Source organism: Bos taurus, chromosome 26, assembly GCF_002263795.3.
Source record: "Bos taurus isolate L1 Dominette 01449 registration number 42190680 breed Hereford chromosome 26, ARS-UCD2.0, whole genome shotgun sequence".
Lineage (NCBI taxonomy): Eukaryota > Metazoa > Chordata > Mammalia > Artiodactyla > Bovidae > Bos > Bos taurus.
The window spans coordinates 21,185,592-21,204,865 of NC_037353.1; the positions used below are offsets into that span (position 1 = coordinate 21,185,592).

Consider the following 19,274-nt stretch of genomic DNA (forward strand, 5'->3'; position numbering starts at 1 on the left):
GGGAATGGATGAAAAAAGAAAGTGGGGAGCAGTGGAATGTGCAAAATGAGGGAGGAATAAAGATCACAAGGGAAGAGAGAGGGGATATAGCAGGTGTCAAGATGCAGGCCTATACTCTCGAAATCTTGGTGTAGGAGCTTTTTTGTCTTATCTCTGGTTATTCTCCATCTACACTCTCACTGCCCACACCCAACAGTGTGCTCGTGCACACACACACAAACACACACACACCCCTTCTAAGGACCAGAACACCCTAGATTACCACCTCCACCTCCTCCAATAGGACAATCATCAGATCAGATCAGATCAGTCGCTCAGTCGTGTCCGACTCTTTGCGACCCCATGAATCGCAGCACGCCAGGCCTCCCTGTCCATCACCAACTCCTGGAGTTCACTCAGACTCACGTCCATCAAATCAGTGATGCCATCCAGCCATCTCATCCTCTGTCGTCCCCTTCTCCTCTTGCCCCCAATCCCTCCCAGCATCAGAGTCTTTTCCAACGAGTCAACTCTTCGCATGAGGTGGCCAAAGTACTGGAGTTTCAGCTTTAGCATCATTCCTTCCAAAGTGTCCACCATTTCAAACCATTCCTATGAGTCAGAAGTTTTTCCTTCAGGACTCCTGGGGAAGCCCAGCTTCTTCACACTGTCACTGCCCCAGCTCTACACTTCCCAGGAGGGGTGAGCTTTCTCCAGCCCTAGTATTAATACAAGGATGGGTCACAGTTCCAGCCCCTCTTCTTTCTCCTGCCATCCCCAAAGCAAGTGCAAAGTCCTGGTTTTCCTAAGGATTTTATTTTATTGATAATCACCAGGCAAACCCACAATGTCCTGTGGAAGGAGAGAATCAGAGTCCCCCACATTTTATCCAAAGATCCTAGAATCCGGAGGTCGTTTCTTGGCCAGCTTCTCCTCAGGCTTCAGCTTTGTTCTGGTTTACACCCCCCTCCCTGTTCAGGGGCACGTCTGGAGGCAGACTTGCCCCTGAGCCTTCCTGGACTTTGCTGGGGAAGGTTGAGGGAGGTCACCAATCCAACTCCTCTACAACACTGTACTCTCCCCACGCAAGAAAGTGTCCCCTCCTCTCTGGCTTCCCCTTCTCTTTCACATGGAATCCCAATGGGGAAGAAGTGAACCCCATGGTTGCCAGCAGTTGTCCTCAAGACACACAGAGGAAAAGTTTCACTGGCAAGTAAGAAGACATCTAGATATTGCTGTTCTCTCAGCTTCTACTTTTTTCACAAATCATGGCTATCCAGATGCTCAGGAAAGTTATTACCCTTCTTTATTGTTTTTGACTTAAAAAAAAAAAATTATCACAGCAGAATTCAGAGCCCACGGGGGGTGAGAGGCCCAGCAGGAAATATTTCATAGAGCTATACAGCTACACACAGAAACCTTGGCTCAAAAGGCCAGGCACAGGGTGGGGTTTGGCAGCAGCAGTGGTAGCACCCACTGCCCTAGAAGTGGAGGGCGTGTGCTGGGGGAGCTTCTGGGGAGGCGGTGACAGAGGAACCTGCTGTCTGAAGCTTTAGGACCCCTCCCCTACTACTCTCCTGCCTGCCCTAGAGTCCCCAGGGGGCTGGAGTCACAGCTGGGGCTGCCTGCAGGTGCTCCCAAATGCCTTGTTCCCCCTGTTGGAAGAAAAAAAGGACAGGTCACTTGGAGGAGGAGTTTGTGTCCCACTTTCCTTTTACCTGGATCTGTTTCTCCAACCCCAGACCCTCTCCTGGAGGCTAAGGTCGCCCTCAGGCCAGAGAAACAACTTCAGTTCTTCTTTCCACCCCCTGATCTCCACTGACAGACTGACTACCGGGAACATGTTGCCCCAGGAGACTGAAATGCTGATCTTTCAAAAATGTTTTGCCTCCATCCACTAAGTAGAAAAGATGGTAGAGATCAGCTGTGGGGAGCCAGGAAGAGCCAGGTGAAGGACCACTCACTGCGCCTGGAAGAGGAGCCAGCCACCCCTTCCTCTCCACCATCGTCAGCTTTGACCTCATGGCATCAACCTGGGTCATGACTCCTTCCAGGACAGTCTCCAGCTGCAAAACTCTCCTTGTGAGCCTGTGCAGGATTTGAGAGAGACCAAAGGAGCAGAAATGTGTGTCTGGAGAGCTGGGTGATTCCAGGGGAAGGGGGTACAGAACAGGGGATGCCCGGATGGGAGCAAAGAACATAAGGCCCAGTGGTGCTGGGAGAATTAAAGGGGGACAGGGGTTTTCCCTGGGGTAGGATAGGGAGTTGGAAGGTTGTGGAAAGAAGCTCAAGGTAGAACGACATAAACACAGTCAGCCCTGGGCCCCCTGGCTGCACGTACGTGTAGAATTCTTCTCCCGAAACCCAGCCACCTGTTTTGGCAGCCTGCTTTGGACTCGACTCGCCTGGTGGGCTCCTCACAATGGACCAGCCCAAGTTCTCAATCTCAGCATGGACAGCCACCTGATCAGGAAGTCAGAGGTCAGGGAGAAGATGACTCTGGGAAGTCATCAGCTCCTGCTCCATCACTTGCTCTAATGGGCTCTCAGGACCAGGCCTTGGGCTATAGTTATTGCTATTCCCTTTTCCCCTCAAACTCTAGAGACAACAGAATCAGAGTGGTGGTGCTGGACACAAAGCTGGCCTAACCTCTGGGAGAGAATCACCTCCCCAAGAAACAAAACACAAGCTCTTTGAAGCACTGATGAATGGGGCACTCACTAGAAGCCAACTCTGTTGAGGGAGAGGAGGGACAGTGTCCTGGCACTGCTCCTTTAGCCCTTGGCTTTTTGGTCTATGCAGGCTAGGGATGAAGAGGCATAGGAGGGGCAGCTAAGGGTCAGAGTTTGAGAACTCCAAGGAGAGGGCAAGAGCTCTGAAGGAATTGTCAGAGATTCCTCGGCAATTGGTCCTTTTCTCCCTGAGGCTGTGTTTTAGAGCAATGATGATCAACCTTGGCTATGCACTGGAGTCACCTGGGGAGCTTTAAAAACGACTGATGAGGGCGGGAACAGTCGATGAGGAGAGAGCCGGCCGGCGATGCCGGCGATGTGGGTACGAGAACCCGGCGGCGTGGGATCCGGCGGGATGTGGCGGGAGCCTAGAAGAAGCCACGTCCCACGACTCTGAGGCGACTCTCTTGTGACTGCCACGGGTCCCAAGTGCCAAAGAGATGGATGAAACTCTTGCCGAATTTTTCAGGAGGACCATCTTGAAAATCCCAATGACTGAAATGATGACAATCCTAAAAACCTGGAATTTTTTGTCTGAAAATCAACTGCAGACCGTAAACTTTCGGCAGAGAAAGGAATCTATTGTTCAGGACTTGGTTCTGCTTTGTGAGGAGAACCGTGCGAGTCTCAATGACGCAGCCCATTTAGACATCATTTATACTCAGTTTCATCGGCACCAGAAAATTTGGGATGTTTTTCAGATGAGTAAAGCACCAGGTGACGACATTGATCTTTTTGATATGGAACAATTCAAAAGTTCATTCAAGAAAATTCTTCAGAGAGCATTAAAAAATGTGACAGTCAGCTTCAGAGACGCCGAGGAGAACTCGGTATGGATTCGAATTGCCTGGGGAACACAGTATAAAAAGCCAAACCAGTACAAACCTGCTTACGTGGTATACTATTCCCAAACTCCATATGCCTTCACTTCGTCCTCCCGACTGAAGAGCAATCTACCCCTTCTGGGTCAGGCACTGACAGTTGCTAGCAAACACCATCAGATTGTGAAAATGGACCTCAGAAGCCGATATCTGGACTCTCTTAAGGCTATTGTTTTTAAACAGTATAATCAGAGCTTTGAAACTCACAACTGTACTACATCTCTACAAGAAGGAAGCCTTGGGCTAGATATAAATATGGATTCAAGGATCATTCATGAAAACAAAGTTGAAAAAGAAAGAGTGCAGAGAGTGACTCAAGAAATTTTTGGAGACTATCCTCAACCAAGACTAGAATTTGCACAATATAAGCTTGAAACGAAATTCAAAAGTGACTTAAACGGGGGCATCCTGGCTGAGAGAGAAGAGCCCCTCCGGTGCCTGGTAAAGTTCTCTAGCCCGCATCTTCTGGAAGCGCTGAAATCCCTGGCCCCAGCCGGTATTGCAGATGCACCACTTTCTCCACTGCTCACTTGCATACCCAATAAGGGAAAGAATTATTTTAAAATTAGAGATAAATAAGCTATATGTGGTTTTTGTTAAGTACAGCATCCTTGACTGTATTGCATATGAATTTTAGTTAATGACTAGCTGGAGAGCTTCTATCTACAAAACCTGTTTTAGAAATTCATCCTTGATATTGAAGATTTGGAAATGTTCAATGTAATTCTTGGGACTGATTCTTTCCTCCTGCCGCAAAGCATAGCAGTTGCGGGACTAAGATGTGACAGGATGTCTTTTCTTTCACTCCTGTCTCTCCTCAATCCCAGAGAGGTCTGGTTCCATTGGGATTTTCTCTTAAGACTTGGATCACAGAAAGAAGCACCAAGAAACTACACCGAACTCAAAATTTTCTAAGAGAAGCATAAAATTGGTCCATTCAAAGGGCACATTTGGGCCCATTAAGTTATTATTGCAAGAGGTAGCCTACTAGGTGATTCAGTTATACAAAATAATGATTTCATTGTAAATATGATATTTCTCATAATCTATTTTATCACACATATGGCATTCAAACTGACTGGTAATATACCAATTTGTAAATAAAGATATTTAAAAACTGGAAAAAAAAAAAAAAAAAACGACTGATGAGGCTTCCCTGATGGTTCAGTGGTAAAGAATCCATCTGCCAATGCAGGAGACGTGGATCCAGTCCCTGACAGGGGAAGATCCCACTATGCCATGGACCAGCGAAGCCCATGCACCACAGCTACTGAGCCTGTGCTCTAGAGCCCGGGAGCCGCAACTACTGAGCCCACATACGACAGCTACTGAGGCTCACATGTCCTAGAGCCCATACTCTACAATAAGAGAAGCCACCGCAATGAGAAGCCTGCACACCACAACTAGAGAAAGCCCGCAACAGAGATCCAGTACAGCCATGAATAAATAAATTGATTAATTAAAAAAAAAAAAACAGCCAGTGTCCAATTCTGGCAGAACCACATCGAAAACAAATGATGGCTGACCCCCACTGACTCCCCCAGAGATTCTGATCTGGAGTGTGTGGCCTGAGCATGAGGATGTTTTAAAACTCTCCAGGGGGTTCTACCACACAGCAGTTTGAGAACCACTATTCTAGAGAGGTCTTTCCCGCCCATCCATTGGAGGATTTCCAAGTTGGTTAGTGTTCGGGGTGTGCTGCAGGAAGAGGAGGATGAGCAGTTTCCTTGTAGCCTCTCCACCAGCTGCCTGGGCTCACCCTCTCCCCCTCCAGCTTCTGCTGCGTCTCCTTCTGCTCCTTCTCGTCTAGGACGCCGTTCCCATCTTGGTCAAACCTGGTGAAGGCAGCCGTGAGCTTGGTCGTCTCATGCTCTGTGTGCTCCAGCCTGAAGAGAACAGGGGGATGAAATGACCTCTGACCTGCCATGGCTGTGAGCTCTCCATTATGGACTCCTCACTCTTTTTTTTTGCTAGACTCTGGCAAGAGTCTTGCTCTCTAGAGACAAAGGGGGCCACATGAGAAAGCCAGGATGTCAAGGTCTAGTGGTTTGAAACCCCTCACACAATCCCTTGAATCTATTTCTTCCTTCCCTGACTCCTGCTGACTAGGTTCAGGCCCTCAGGATCTCCTAAAAGAATTACTGCAAAATCTCTTTGCCTCCAAATAACCCACCCTCTACCTGCTCCCTACCCCCTGCCCTGTGGCCTTCCCTTCATTACCTACCCCTGAAATCCATTCTTCATAATGCAACTAGAGTTACATTATTCTAAAGTACAAGCCTATTGAATTTCCTGGCGGTCCAGTGGTTAGGACTTGCACTTTCACTGCCAAGGGCCCAGGTTTGATCCCTGGTCAGGGAACTAAAATCCCGAAAGCTGCACTGCATGCCCCTCCCTTGCTGCTGCTGCTGCTAAGTCGCTTCAGTCGTGTCCGACTCTGTGGGACCCCATAGACGGCAGCCCACCAGGCTCCCCCGTCCCTGGGATTCTCCAGGCAAGAACACTGGAGTGGGTTGCCATTTCCTTCTCCAATGCATGAAAGTGAAAAGTGAAAGTGAAGTTGCTCAGTCGTGTCTGACTCAGCGACCCCATGGACTACAGCCCACCAGGCTCCTCCGTCCATGGGATTTTCCAGGCAAGAGTATTGGAGTGGGGTGCCATTGCCTTCTCCGGCCCCTCCCCTACCCCCACCCAAAAAAAAGAGTACAAGACTAACTATACTCCTTCCCTGCTTAAAACCTCTCCTGGGCACCGTATTCTTTGGATAGAGAAGTGGTGTTCAGGGCTTTTCCCAATGTGGCCTTAGCCCATTTCTCCGCCTCGTCTGCGTTGCCCAACCTTTCATTTACTGCCTTACAATGCTCAGTTGCTTATTAGTCCTGTGCATGTGGCTCAGTTTCAGACCTCTTTGCCTTTGTATGTGCTTTTATACCTCCATGCTCCCTTGCTTTTAGTTATTTCTGTTGTGGAACAGAATCACTGTTCTGTGATTTCTGTTTATTTGCTTATATGTCTGTGAATTCCTGAAAGACAAAGATTATCTCATTTAATTATATGCCTGGCCCACAGCTGGTACTCACAATATATCTGATCAATGTTTATTAATATGTTTAACTGAGAAGCAGGGAGAGGATGGCTAAGGAAATAATCCTGTGTTTGTGAGGGAGCATAGAATTGAGCTCAGAGTTTTGTGGGAGTGAGGCATGTATACAATGATTAGGGAATCATGGTATTACACTGGTGCTAAGGGTTGTTCAACAAGGTCCAGAATAGAACAATCAGAGTCCTTTAAACCAGGGGCACAGTTCTGAAGGTCAGGATAAGAGACCTATAAACCAAGGTTGCTGCTGCTGCTGCTGCTAAGTCACTTCAGTCGTGTCTGACTCTGTGCGACCCCATAAACGGCAGTCCACCAGGCTCCTCCGTCCCTGGGACTCTCCAGGCAAGAACACTGGAGTGGGTTGCCATTTCCTTCTCCAATGCATGAAAGTGAAAAGTGAAAGGGAAGTCGTTCAGTCATGTCTGACTCTTCGAGACCCCATGGACTGCAGCCCACCAGGCTCCTTCATCCATGGGATTTTCCAGGCAAGAGTACTGGAGTGGGGTGCCATGCCTTCTCCGATAAGCCAAGGTTAAAGGCCTGTAAAACAAGGTCAGAGGCCCATGGGCCAAGATTGGAGGGTTATAGGCAAAGGGCATATGCTTGAGGGTCAAGGACTTATAGATCAATGTCAGAGAAGGTTGGATCTCTGCTTGCTCACTCCCTCAAGGTGTTGGTGAAGTCCTCGAACTGGATCTCCTGCTCCCCAGCCTGCAGGACCTTCTGCACATCTGAAACCTGCTCCTTCCTCAGATGCAGCCTCCGTAGGGTCTTGTTGTAGCCCTGGACAGGGAAAAGAAACAGGCCTGGTTCCCTCCTGCAACCTCCTCCTCATCTCTTGTCCCACCTGCACTCACAGGGTGACAGGATCCCAGGGATAAGCTGAAGGCACACGAGAGCACAGGCCCCTAACCCATCAGGCGCAGACCAGGACACAGAGCCTTGACCTGGGCCCTGATGTACATGTGCGGCTCAAGGAGACTGAGTAGTCACCTGTCTCAGGAGGTCTGAAAGCTGTAGCTCATCCTTTTGTCCAGCCAGCTCCTCCTTGACCTCTGAATATGTGTCATTGATGATGGCCAGGAACATGTTCTGGAGGAGAAAGCAGGGACCAGAGTCCTCACTTCCAGATCCACTGACAGCATCAAGCCCACGGACCCTATGAACGTCCCAACATGTGTTCCAAAAAGGCCAATACCTCCAGCGCCATCTCTGCAGCCCACTGATCCCCACATCTCAGGGTCCCCAGAGCCCAGGCTTTCAGCACAGTTCTGTTGTGGGGGTGGGAGTGGGGGTCATGCCCCTTCATCAACCTGATGTCCTCCCTTCCTGCTGCAGTAATCCGGCCACAAAGATACCCCAACATACGCCACAGGCCCCCTTCATGGAAGGGTCTGCTTGTCACTGAAGCCAGAAACTTTCCAAGGTGAGAGTAAAATTGTGCTCTCTTCACCGTCTATCCCCAAATCCATATCTGTATCCCTGTCCACCAATCAAATAAAGAAACCTGCTGGCTTTTCTAACAAAAATCAAACACAGATCTTTCATGGTTGGCAGGGAGAGAGAGCAAATACCAAACAATGGTAGTAGAAAGAGCCAGAGAGCCCCAGGGGAAAGGGGGTCTTAGAAAATAGGCAGAAAAGCTTCCAAGGGCAGGCCCTTCTCCCCATGAAGTAGCCTTCCTTCTCTTTCCATCCTTGGAGGACAGGGGTTTGATTTTAGGGAGGGAGCCTGCAGATTCCTTTATACTCTGCAAACTGCCTAACTGTGCTGACCACACACTGGCCAACCTTCAGAAAATACAGAGGTTCTCCTCGCCCCCCACCTCTCCATCCTTGGTTTGAGAAACCCTCCGTAATTATTAGTGTAGAACATGGGTGGAGTGGGGGACAAAACCCCACCTTGCAGGCCATTCACATCTCCACTCCTCATGTTCCCAAATCCCCATCCCTCAGTGGGACCCTCACCAGGAGCACGAAGAAGACGAAGAAGACGTAGGTGACAAAGTAAACAGGTCCCAGGATGCGGTTGGCGTTGTCAATAGCATTGTAGTCAAAGTCCCCAAGGATGATCCGGAACTGAGTGAAGCTGAGACACCATGGCCTGGGCTTCACCCTGAGCCCAACCATAACCTTGACGCCATCCCACTTCCCTCCCTACTGCTCTTCAGTGAACTCAGACCCCTGACCCAATCTGATGCAGACAGAACAAGGTCAGAGATGCTGAGCACACACACTAGGGCTTCTGGGGACTCATCCAGATGCTTTAAGCACAGAGACACCCACATCCACATCCACCCAAATTCCCCAAGGATACACACACCCCTAGAGCCAGAGGGTGAGGGGCCAGGGAGGAGTGGAGGGGGAAGGACACACACATGCACTTGACGAAAGTGCTGAAGTTTTCCACTTGGGTCCCGAAAAGCAGGTAGCCCAGCTGGGCATAGGCGAAAAACACAAGGAAGAACATGACGGCAAAGCCCAAGATGTCCTTGGCACAGCGGGCCAGCGTGGAGGAGAGCTGGGTCATGGTCTTGTTGAAGCTGATGTACTTGAATATCTGAAAGGGCCATATTGAACCAAGTAATTAGGGAAGAAAGAGGAAAGCCTGAAACAGTCCACTCCGGGGGCCTAGGGAGGCCACAGGAGTTGCCAAAACCAGACAAGGAAAATGAGACAAGTCCTAGGGAAGGGAGAATGCGTGCCCTGAGGTGCTGCTGAGGGTGCGGAGCCCCAAGGTACCTTGATCCAGGCAAAGAAGAGGTTGACGGCGTTCATGTTGTTGTACTGTGTCTGCCAGAAGGCGAGGAACTCAAAGTCAGCATACATGTTTGGCTGCTGTAAAAGCTTCCCCATCAGCCGATTCACCTCGAGGGTTCGGAATATGTGGAAGCCCACAGCCATAATGGAGAGCTGTCACAACGGGAGTTGGGGAGTGTCAGAGAGTCAAGAGAATCTCAAGGGAAGTTCAACCATGAAGTCCCAGGGGAGACCTGGGGTGGGTAAGACAGGTAGGTAGAAAAACACCTCTCTCCCTGCTGAGTGGTTGACTATCTTAGGTTCAAGTGGAACTGGATAGGATGATTGGGGGAACAGCTTAAAGTCCAAGAGAAGGCTGTGAGGCCAGTGGTAAATATGTAGATTGTAAAGGACCATGGAGAGATGGAGCCAAGCAATTTTATTTCCCCCACCTCTTTCCAGCCTTGGTCGGACATGCATGTGTCCTGTTAATAGGAAGGAGACGAAGATGAAGAGGCAGAAAATTTTAATAGAAGAGAAAAGGCAGGAGTTTCAAGGGGACAGGTCATGAGGGGGAAAGACAGAAGAGGAACATAACGTCAGGTACAAAAAAGAAGCAGGGCCTGGATCACAGGCCGGAGGGAGAGGAAACATGGAGATAGGATTCTTCCAGGGCCGAGCCTGGGGCACATCAGCCTCTGGATTAGGGAGCTGTTACACAGTGATTTGACCAGAAGTCCCAAGGACTTGGGATGCCAGAAGGAAGAACTGGGAGCCCCTCTCAGGGTAGACCTCCCTGCACCACCCCAGGTGTCCCAAGTCTAGGACATCTGTCCCTCACCAAGATGACCACCAGGTCCAGAATGTTCCAGATGCTGCTGAGGTAACGAAGCCTGTGGATGCGGAGCTCTAGGATCTCCTCCACTATGTAGTAGAAGATGAAGATGCAGAAGGCAATCTCACAGCCAACGATAAAGAAGTCCCAGTTGCTGACATAGCGGATCAGCTTAACCGTGCGGATTTGCCAGGATGGGATGGCACCTCCTGTAGCTGGAAACTCCACCACCAGTCTGTGGGAGGAGTGGGGTGTCTGGTGGGGCCTGTGCCGGGACAGTTCCTCCCATCCTCTCCCCTCCCCCACCACAGGGAACACATTTAAGGAAGGGTCTCCAGCAGAGGAGAGGTGAACCAGGAACCATGGGTGACAGAGGGAAGGCAGGGAAAGGGGACCCACCTCAGAACACAGAAAAGATTGATGTTAGCATTGTAGACTGAGAAGTCGATGAAGACCACCCGAGTGCCCCTGTCCAGCCATAGGCCCTCCTTAAGGTCCTTGAGTGCCTCTTCACAGGCCCGTCGAGATCCTGGAAGGTCCAGGTAGTAGCCACCTCCACTGTAGCTTGTGAGCTGGCCCCAGTGAGAGGAGCCCCCCAGCTCATCCTGCGAGTGGTAGGTCCATCTGTCACAGAAGAAGCCACCTGAGTGGAGAGGTCTGAGCCAGGCCCAGAAGCTGGACTCCCAAGGCAATGGCAGCATTTTATAACTGTCTGGGCTTTATTGTTTCATATATATTACCTATATATATCGCATATACATTTTACATATATTATCTTGTTTAACCTAACTGTTTGAGAAGGAAGGAAAAATATTATTCATATTTTACAGAGGATGAAACTAATACTCAGATGTCTGAGATAATCCAGCTAGTTAGTGGCTGAAGTGAAGTTCAAATGTAAATCTCCTGATATTTTACAATGTCACCCAAGTCTACAGATAATAAACCCAAGTCCACTTTTGACTCCAGCCTGAGTAGTCCCCATGAGGAAAGCATGTAGCCCAGAAAAGACCCTTCTTCTCATGTGCACCTGGCTACTTAGCCTCATGATTCTCTGTTTTGTCCACAAACTTTCCTCCCTGAACCCTTATTTCTCTCCTCTTCTTTCCTGTCCTATTCACCCTTTCCCTTTCTTCCCTAATGCCTCATCCATCCTTGGCCCCTTGCTGCCTTCCCCTATTAGCTCCAAGGGTCAGACCCTTCCAGCCATGACTTGTGTGGATCCATTCTCCATACCCAGGAGGGTCTTCTGGGCAAGAAAGGATGCTTCCTCTGGCAAGACTGCCTCCAGAGTAGGGCAGCTGTGACAGGGACCTGTGTGTGAAGACAACTCTGAAGGCTATGGCTCTGTCTGCTCACATACCTTTTCTGTTCCTCAATGACCCAGACCAGGGTCTCCAAACAGTCACAGATGGGTCTCAGAGAGACGCCTCTCACCGCCCCACCAAGTACCCCCAAGGCTCTTTAAGTCTGAATGGAAATGGTTCCCAAGCCTGGGATGGCATCAGGCTCAGAGGGGCAAGCCCTGCGACACTGGTTGGGGGACTCACTCACGCTGTGCCATTGAGGGGCCCAAAGGGGAGTTGCTCTTCCTCGTCTGGGGAGTAGACATCGTAGCAGCTCAGAATGTCCTCGCGGAAGTCCTCATGCACCATGCAGGAGTCATTGCGGACCCGCAGCTGCCGCAGCCTCGGAACCCCCAGCAACAGGTTCTCATAGTAGATGAAGGAGTGGGAGCCGTGGCCCAGGCTCTGGTTGTTGTACCATTTGGTCCAATACAAGCTGTCCAGTAATGGGCCCTGGGCAAACTAGAGCACAAACTGGGTTGAACCTGACCCAGACTCTGCTGACTCTTACCCTTAGAATTCCCTTTTCCCATACTCACTGACCCCCTCCAGCTTGTCTCCAGTCTGCTTCTGTTGGGCTCTTCAGCCTAGCCATGAACTCTGGCCAAATCTCAGCCTGATGTGGCCTTATTCTTTACTTAAAATACATTTTGAAGTTCTGCTTTACCTCTGACTCTCAATACTAGTTTAAGCATTGACTTGACTCTCTGATTATCATCCCGATCTCTAACCTATCACCACCTGAACTCTGTCTAGTCTGACCCATTAATTCTTGCCTGACCCCATGACTCAGCCTAATGCTGGAATGCCCTGTCTCTGGATATGGCCTTATCTACCCTTTGACAGCCCTGAAACCTGGCCCATGGCCTCAGGCTTTAGGCCACTGTGAAGAAGAGGGGAGGGGTAGAGGAGATCTCATACTCACATCCCAGAAGTCCTCCATGCTGCTGATGGCCTGGAAGGAGATTCCAGTGTCCGATGGGGTATGTAAGAAGAGCTCAGACATCACTTTGGTGTAGTAATAGGCACTGGAGCTTGTCATTCCATAGGTCACTAGAAACCAACCCAAGAGGCTGTGTCCTGAACACTGTTTCCTTCTCCATTATCCGGAAGAGAGAAGATAGCCACTGCCTGAGGTCAAAGATGCTACCTGAATGGGATCTACCCCTCTAGAGTTGGCTAAGGGGCTTACAGTGGCATTGGGAAACCAGGGAATTAAGGGAAAGTTGTAGTTATAGCTCTCCTCCTCTCTTCCCAACTCCCCTCAGAAAGACTAAACTCCACTGTAACTGTCTCTTGACATTGTCATTCTAAATAGTCACTTTTCTCTTCCTGAGCCAGCTTAACTTCCTAGTTCTTACTCCCCAGAGCCAAAAAATTTCTACATTCTACATCAGGTAGTGCTTCCCTTTATTTGTCCTATATTAATGCGCTTGGAAAAATGCCTCCAAACTCGAGTATGCCAAAGCCAGGGCCAAATGCCTTGCCATGGAGATGGGCATCCTGGACCTTGGAGTCAGTGACTCTGCAGCCATTGGAGTAGGAGCTAGGCATGGCACCTTTGGCCCTAGTGCAATCTGCTGGGCACAGCTGTTCTGTGAGAGGGACTCAGAGCATTCCAAGATCAAAATAAAACCTGGCCTTTGTCCTGAAGAACCAGATCCCCCTTGACCACCTTGACACACACATCTAGACCAAAGTAGGGCTGTCAAGGGAAGTTACAAATTTTCTGATTAACTGGCAGAATTTGAAGAGTATAAGCTATTTACTTTATAGATTGCCCCTCAGATGAGATTTGTCTGGTGTTTCCTTGTGTTTAAATCCAGGTTATGCATGTTTGGTCAGGAATACCAGAGTGAGACTGCCCTTTTCAGTGCATGATATCAGGAGGCACAAATTGTCTAACTGCATATTACTGGTGACACTAGCTTTGATCCCTTGTTAAGATGGTGTCTTCCAGCTTTCTTCAATATACATATATTATTTTTCTCTTTGTAACGAACACATATTTTTTGGGAAAATACTTTGAAACTATGTAAATATCCTTTATTCATCAATGTTTCACCTGCAAGTTTATCACCCATTGATGACTTTTGCCTAATTATTATTATTCCGGTTGTCAAGCTGTGATTTGCTCATTCTATCATTCCTTCTGTGTTTATTAGCTGGCATTCTCTCCAGGAAGAGCTTTTTCTACTTCCTCACTAATTTATTATTTATGTTATTCAGTATGAAACTCTTTAATATTTCCATAATTCTGTAAAATTTTTATAATATGTCAATTATTTTTAGACAGGTCATGAAAAACAAAGAAATTGTCCTAAAATACTTTTAAAGTATTTAAATCTTTTAAAGATTAAGAGAGACTATAGAATCATGAAAATGAAATGCAATATGATCATCTAGTTAGGATTATATTTTGGGCCATACTTTTTCCTTTTTCTATAAAGGCTATTAGTAGAATAACTGGTGAGACTGTAATAAGGTGTGTTCATTAGATAAAAGCACTGGATCGTTTATAATTTCCTGACTTTGATCATTTACTTATTTTTAGGAATAACAGGGCATTATGTCTACAATTTACTCTCAAATAGTTTTGTGTGTGTGTGTGTGTGTGTGTAGAAGGTGGACAAAGAGAGAGTGATAAAGGAAAAGCAACCACAGTGAAATATTCACATTTGAGACATTTGGGTGAAATACATATAAGAACTCTTTCTATTATTCTTGTAACTTTTCTGTACATCTGTAATTAAAGTTTTTAAAATTAAAGTAGGACTGTCAGCCTCTTGTGAGCAACTCCCTTTAAGAATTTTCATTTTCAAATCTTGGAACGTATTTTCTTCCAGTACCCCATCTGGAAAGGAAATGCCCTGGGGTGGACCGAAGTTCACTGACAACTTGGGAGGAAAGAGAGGCCGATGAGTGGTCTCAGATTATGCACAAGCAACATCATTCACTTCCAGGGAGAAATCAGCAAAAAGAAAGCATTATTATTTCACATTTCCCCATTCCACTCTACTAATTCCAAGAGATGACTTGACTTCTCTCTAAATAAAATCTGTGATTACCCTTATTTTCTGGAGGACTCAGACTCAGCTCATCTGGATCTGGAAAACGGGTTGGAAATCAAACTCTTCTGTCTGCTGAGAGCCTACCACAGTTAGAACTGATGGTCAGTGAGCTGAACTTTTCCTAAATACTGCTGCTGTGCTGTGCTCAGTCATAGCCGACTCTGCGACCCCCCTGGACTGTAGCCCACCAGGCTCCTTTGTCCATGGAATTTTCCTGGCAAGAATACTGGAGTGGGTTGCCATTTCCATCTCCAAGGGATCTTCTGACCCAGGGATCGAAGTCGCATCTCTGGCGTCTCCTGCATTAGCAGGCAGATTCCTTTACTACTGTGCCACCTGACATTGCTGATTGAATTGTTATACTTCTAGAAGACCACTAGGTGGTACTCACAGCTATATCTTTTTCTCTTCAATTCTAAATTACCCCTCAGAATTAGTATTGCTCTGAACTGGTTCTCAACCCTTTATGGAGGAAGCATAACATCTCTGATTATTATCCAAGACAGTAAAGACTATATATTCTGAGAAAAATGGTTTCACCTAGTCAAATGCCCACTGATACTCAGAACACCTATTCTATCAGATCAGATCAGTCTCTCAGTCGTGTCCGACTCTTTGCAACCCCATGAATCGCAGCACGCCAGGCCTCCCTGTCCATCACCAACTCCCAGAGTTCACTCAGACTCATGTCCATCGAATCAGTGATGCCATCCAGCCATCTCATCCTCTGTCGTCCCCTTCTCCTCCTGCCCCCAATCCCTCCCAGCATCAGAGTCTTTTTCCAGTGAGTCAACTCTTCACATGAGATGGCCAAAGTACTGGAGTTTCAGCTTTAGCATCATTCCTTCCAAAGAATACCCAGGGCTGATCTTTAGAATGGACTGGTTGGATCTCCTTGCAGTCCAAGGGACTCTCAAGAGTCTTCTCCAATACCACAGTTCAAAAGCATCAATTCTTCGGCGCTCAGCCTTCTTCACAGTCCAACTCTCACATCCATACATGACCACGGGAAAAACCATAGCCTTGACTAGACGGACCTTTGTTGGCAAAGTAATGTCTCTGCTTTTGAATATGCTATCTAGGTTGGTCATAACTTTCCTTCCAAGGAATAAGCGTCTTTTAATTTCATGGCTGCAATCACCATCTGCAGTGATTTTGGAGCCCAGAAAAATAAAGTCTGACACTGTTTCCACTGTTTCCCCATCTATTTCCCATGAAGTGATGGGACCAGATGCCATGATCTTCGTTTTCTGAATGTTGAGCTTTAAGCCAACTTTTTCACTCTCACTTTCACCTTCATCAAGAGGCTTTTTAGTTCTTCTTCACTTTCTGCCATAAGGGTGGTGTCATCTGCATAGCTGAGGTTATTGATATTTCTCTCCGCAATATTAATTCCACCTTGTGTTTCTTCCAGTCCAGCGTTTCTCATGATGTACTCTGCATAGAAGTTAAATAAACAGGATGACAATATACAGCCTTGACGTACTCCTTTTCCTATTTGGAACCAGTCTGTTGTTCCATGTCCAGTTCTAACTGTTGCTTCCTGACCTGCATACAGATTTCTCAAGAGGCAGATCAGGTGGTCTGGTATTCCCATCTCTTTCAGAATTTTCCACAGTTTATTGTGATCCACCTATTATATGCTCTATGTTAAATGCTTGACATGACTATTCCACTTAATCCTACAACAACCCAATGTATTAGGTGCTATTATTTCCCCTACTGTCCACTCTCAGAGGGCTGGAGTCACTTGCCCAGGGTAAATAAACTAAGGGAGCCAGGAATCAAGGATGGCACTATATCCAAGAGGTAGAAGTTATAGAAGGGAAAACTTAAGTTCCATAAATGGCAGAACCTCCAATCCATGAGTGCTTCCTATTAAGAAATAGGCCACTTCACAAACATTCATTTCACCTCTGACAATGTCAGCAAAGGACCACGTTCTGAGGATCACATTGAGGGGGTTTCTACAATGGGCAGTGGCTGGCCTTTCCAGTTCCTTCCTTTAAGATCCAGTGAAGGACCGGAACGGCCTCATATGTTTCAAAAGATAACACTAGGGCAGAGAAAGACAAGCAATGGGGAGGAATTCGAATTTGTCAGTATGTCAAATGTCAGTGCTAAACCACCTGTCTGGTGTAGTGAGGGCCTCATTCCAGGAAATTTTCAGATACTGGACAATGACTGCATGAGAATGCTATGAAAGGGATTTAAGACCAGGTGGCCATCCAGTACAGAGAACCTGATTTTTTTTTTTTTTTCTCTTGCTGCTGCTGCTGCTAAGTCACTTCAGTCATGTCCGACTTTGTGCGACCCCATAGATGGCAGCCCACCAGGCTCTCCCTTCCCTGGGATTCTCCAGGCAAGAACACTGGAGTGGGTTGCCATTTCCCTCTCCAATGCATGAAAGTGAAAAGTGAAAGTGAAGTCGCTCAGTCGTGTCCGACTCTTCACTACCCCATGGACTGCAGCCTACCAGGCTCCTCCATCCATGGGATTTTCCAGCCAAGAGTACTGGAGTGGGGTGCCATTGCCTTCTCCGTTTGTTTTTTTTTTTTTTCTCTTAGATAGATACTAAGTTCTCCTACACACTATATCATATCTCTTAACTTTAGCTTCAGATCCAATTTCCAGTTGCTGAATAATAACAATAATCACCATTGCTGCTGCTGCTGCTAAGTCGCTTCAGTCATGTCCGACTCTGTGCAACCCCATAGACAGCAGCCCACCAGGCTCCCCCTTCCCTGGGATTCTCCAGGCAAGAACACTGGAGTGGGTTGCCATTTCCTTCTCCAATGTGTGAAAGTGAAAAGTGAAAGTGAAGTCGCTCAGTCGTGCCTGACTCTTAGTGACCCCATGGACTGTAGCCCACCAGGCTCCTCCATCCATGGGATTTTCCAGCCAAGAGTATTGGAGTGGGGTGCCATTGCCTTCTCCGAATAATCGCCATTACTGACTCATTAGTCACCAGGCTTTGCATACATTGTCTCCCATAATCCTGAAGAAAAAAAAAAACTTCATAAAGTAGGAACTATCTGTATTTTATGTAGATAACAGAAATCCAAAATGTTAAATAACTTGTCCAAAGATCAGACAGCAAGCATGTAGAATTTGGATTTAAACTCAAGTCTGACTTACTCTAAGGACCACAAATTTAGCCATTGCTCTATATTATACATAATATATCGCTCTACTACTCAACATCTTTATAATAACAGACCCTGGCTCTCCTTCCAAAAGTCAACACAAATGATTAGGATGGTACAGGTTTATAAGGTGTCCTTATAAGAAAACTATTTGAAGAGTTTGACATTTGACTCAGGAGGCAAACTATGAAAGCAGTTGGTAAACTCAAAATAGCAACACCTTAAAAGAAACTTCGAATTTCTTCATTCTGGTATAAATGGAAAATGTACATAAATCTGTATCAAGAATCACATTCTGACATAGATGAGTCCCAAAGAAGGGGGAAAATCACATGCATAAAATTGTTACTTGGGTTATTCACAATATCAAAAAATTACAAACAACCTAAGTGTCCTACAGAGAAGCAATAGTTAAGTAAATTATATCACTGAGACACTTAATGGAGTAGATACAGCCATTGAAATGCTAGTAAAAGCAGAATGCAAAATTGTTTCCCTGCTATCACTACATTTAAATATTTTTTACATGTTAAGCATGTAAAAATTTAAAGGAAAAATGAACTTTTAATGAAAAGTATAATAGATTCAATTAATGCTATAATAATAATAATAGACTAGAAACTCATTTTAAAAAATCTTTCCACATTTTTGTTTTCAAGTCATGAGCTGAAATTTCCAGGTGCTGGATGCTCTACTGGGCTTTGTGACTGCTTACCTAAGATCCTTTCTTGGTTCATACCATTATTTTATTTGAGGTATCACATCTCTCCTGATCATCTCACCTATGTTACCAGATGCTGAATCCACCCCTGGCTCTAGGACTTGGACAGGGGGCTCAGGGCTAAGCTGTTCCACAAATACCTCTCCCTGGGTACCATTATTGGTTCAGAGATGAGCATCTAATACATTTCAGATCAAAGACTCATGAAAAGAGATTTCTGGAACCTTTGGGGATCTCCTCTGTCTTGCTAGATATGAATAAGACAGCCCCAGATGATCCAGACGAAGGATGAAACTGATCATGCAGCTGACAAACTGAATAACAGAAATAAGTAATGATGTCATTAAGTCATGAAGCAACTGGATTGATCAACCCTGAACCTTGCCCTCCTTTGGATCTTCATCTGGACAAAAAGTGCCATTCAGGTGTAAGCCTGTTTTCACTGGATTTTATTTTATTGTAACAGTCCTTAGTTATATGGAAATCAAGACATTTTCAAAAAGATTGCATTATTTCTGAGGAAAATGGAGCTAAAAAAGCTTCTGCTACTGTCTGAACATCTCTAGAAAGCAGTGGATGACTAGCATATCTGTGCCAAAGTTTACATTAATTAAAATACATTACAGCCCTATATGAAAGAGGGCTTGGTGACCAAGCCAACTGATGATGAGGATATTCTAGGAACACACCCATCATTCATTTTGCAAAACTTTCTGAACTTTATT

The 19,274-nt window shown here is 46.7% G+C and overlaps 2 protein-coding genes across 12 annotated transcripts in view; one reads left to right on the top strand and one right to left on the bottom strand.

The window, feature by feature from the left end:
- Nucleotides 1-1,268: 1,268 nt before the first annotated feature.
- The window catches only part of PKD2L1 (polycystin 2 like 1, transient receptor potential cation channel), a 76,644-nt gene continuing 58,638 nt past the window's right edge, over nt 1,269-19,274 (bottom strand). For 7 of the 11 annotated variants that reach the window (XM_059882016.1, XM_059882014.1, XM_059882015.1 and 4 more), the window contains 11 exons: nt 12,537-12,664; nt 11,820-12,073; nt 10,665-10,889; nt 10,272-10,500; nt 9,434-9,604; nt 9,070-9,251; nt 8,660-8,780; nt 7,686-7,784; nt 7,354-7,475; nt 5,352-5,478; nt 1,944-2,442 (listed from right to left, as the gene is read on the bottom strand). In XM_059882016.1, coding sequence (XP_059737999.1) covers nt 2,008-2,442; nt 5,352-5,478; nt 7,354-7,475; nt 7,686-7,784; nt 8,660-8,780; nt 9,070-9,251; nt 9,434-9,604; nt 10,272-10,500; nt 10,665-10,889; nt 11,820-12,073; nt 12,537-12,664 — 2,093 coding nt within the window. In that variant the 3' untranslated portion in view covers nt 1,944-2,007. Of the gene's footprint in view, nt 1,635-1,943; nt 2,443-5,351; nt 5,479-7,353; nt 7,476-7,685; nt 7,785-8,659; nt 8,781-9,069; nt 9,252-9,433; nt 9,605-10,271; nt 10,501-10,664; nt 10,890-11,819; nt 12,074-12,536; nt 16,120-19,274 lie in introns of those variants that run through there. The other 4 variants (XM_015460714.3, XM_024985949.2, XM_059882019.1 and 1 more) reach the window with 3 other exon arrangements.
- Nucleotides 2,996-4,856, top strand: LOC101906134 (centromere protein N). The gene has a single exon (XM_059882020.1). The coding sequence runs from the start codon at nt 3,152-3,154 to the stop codon at nt 4,169-4,171; it is 1,020 nt and encodes a 339-aa protein (XP_059738003.1). The 5' UTR covers nt 2,996-3,151; the 3' UTR covers nt 4,172-4,856.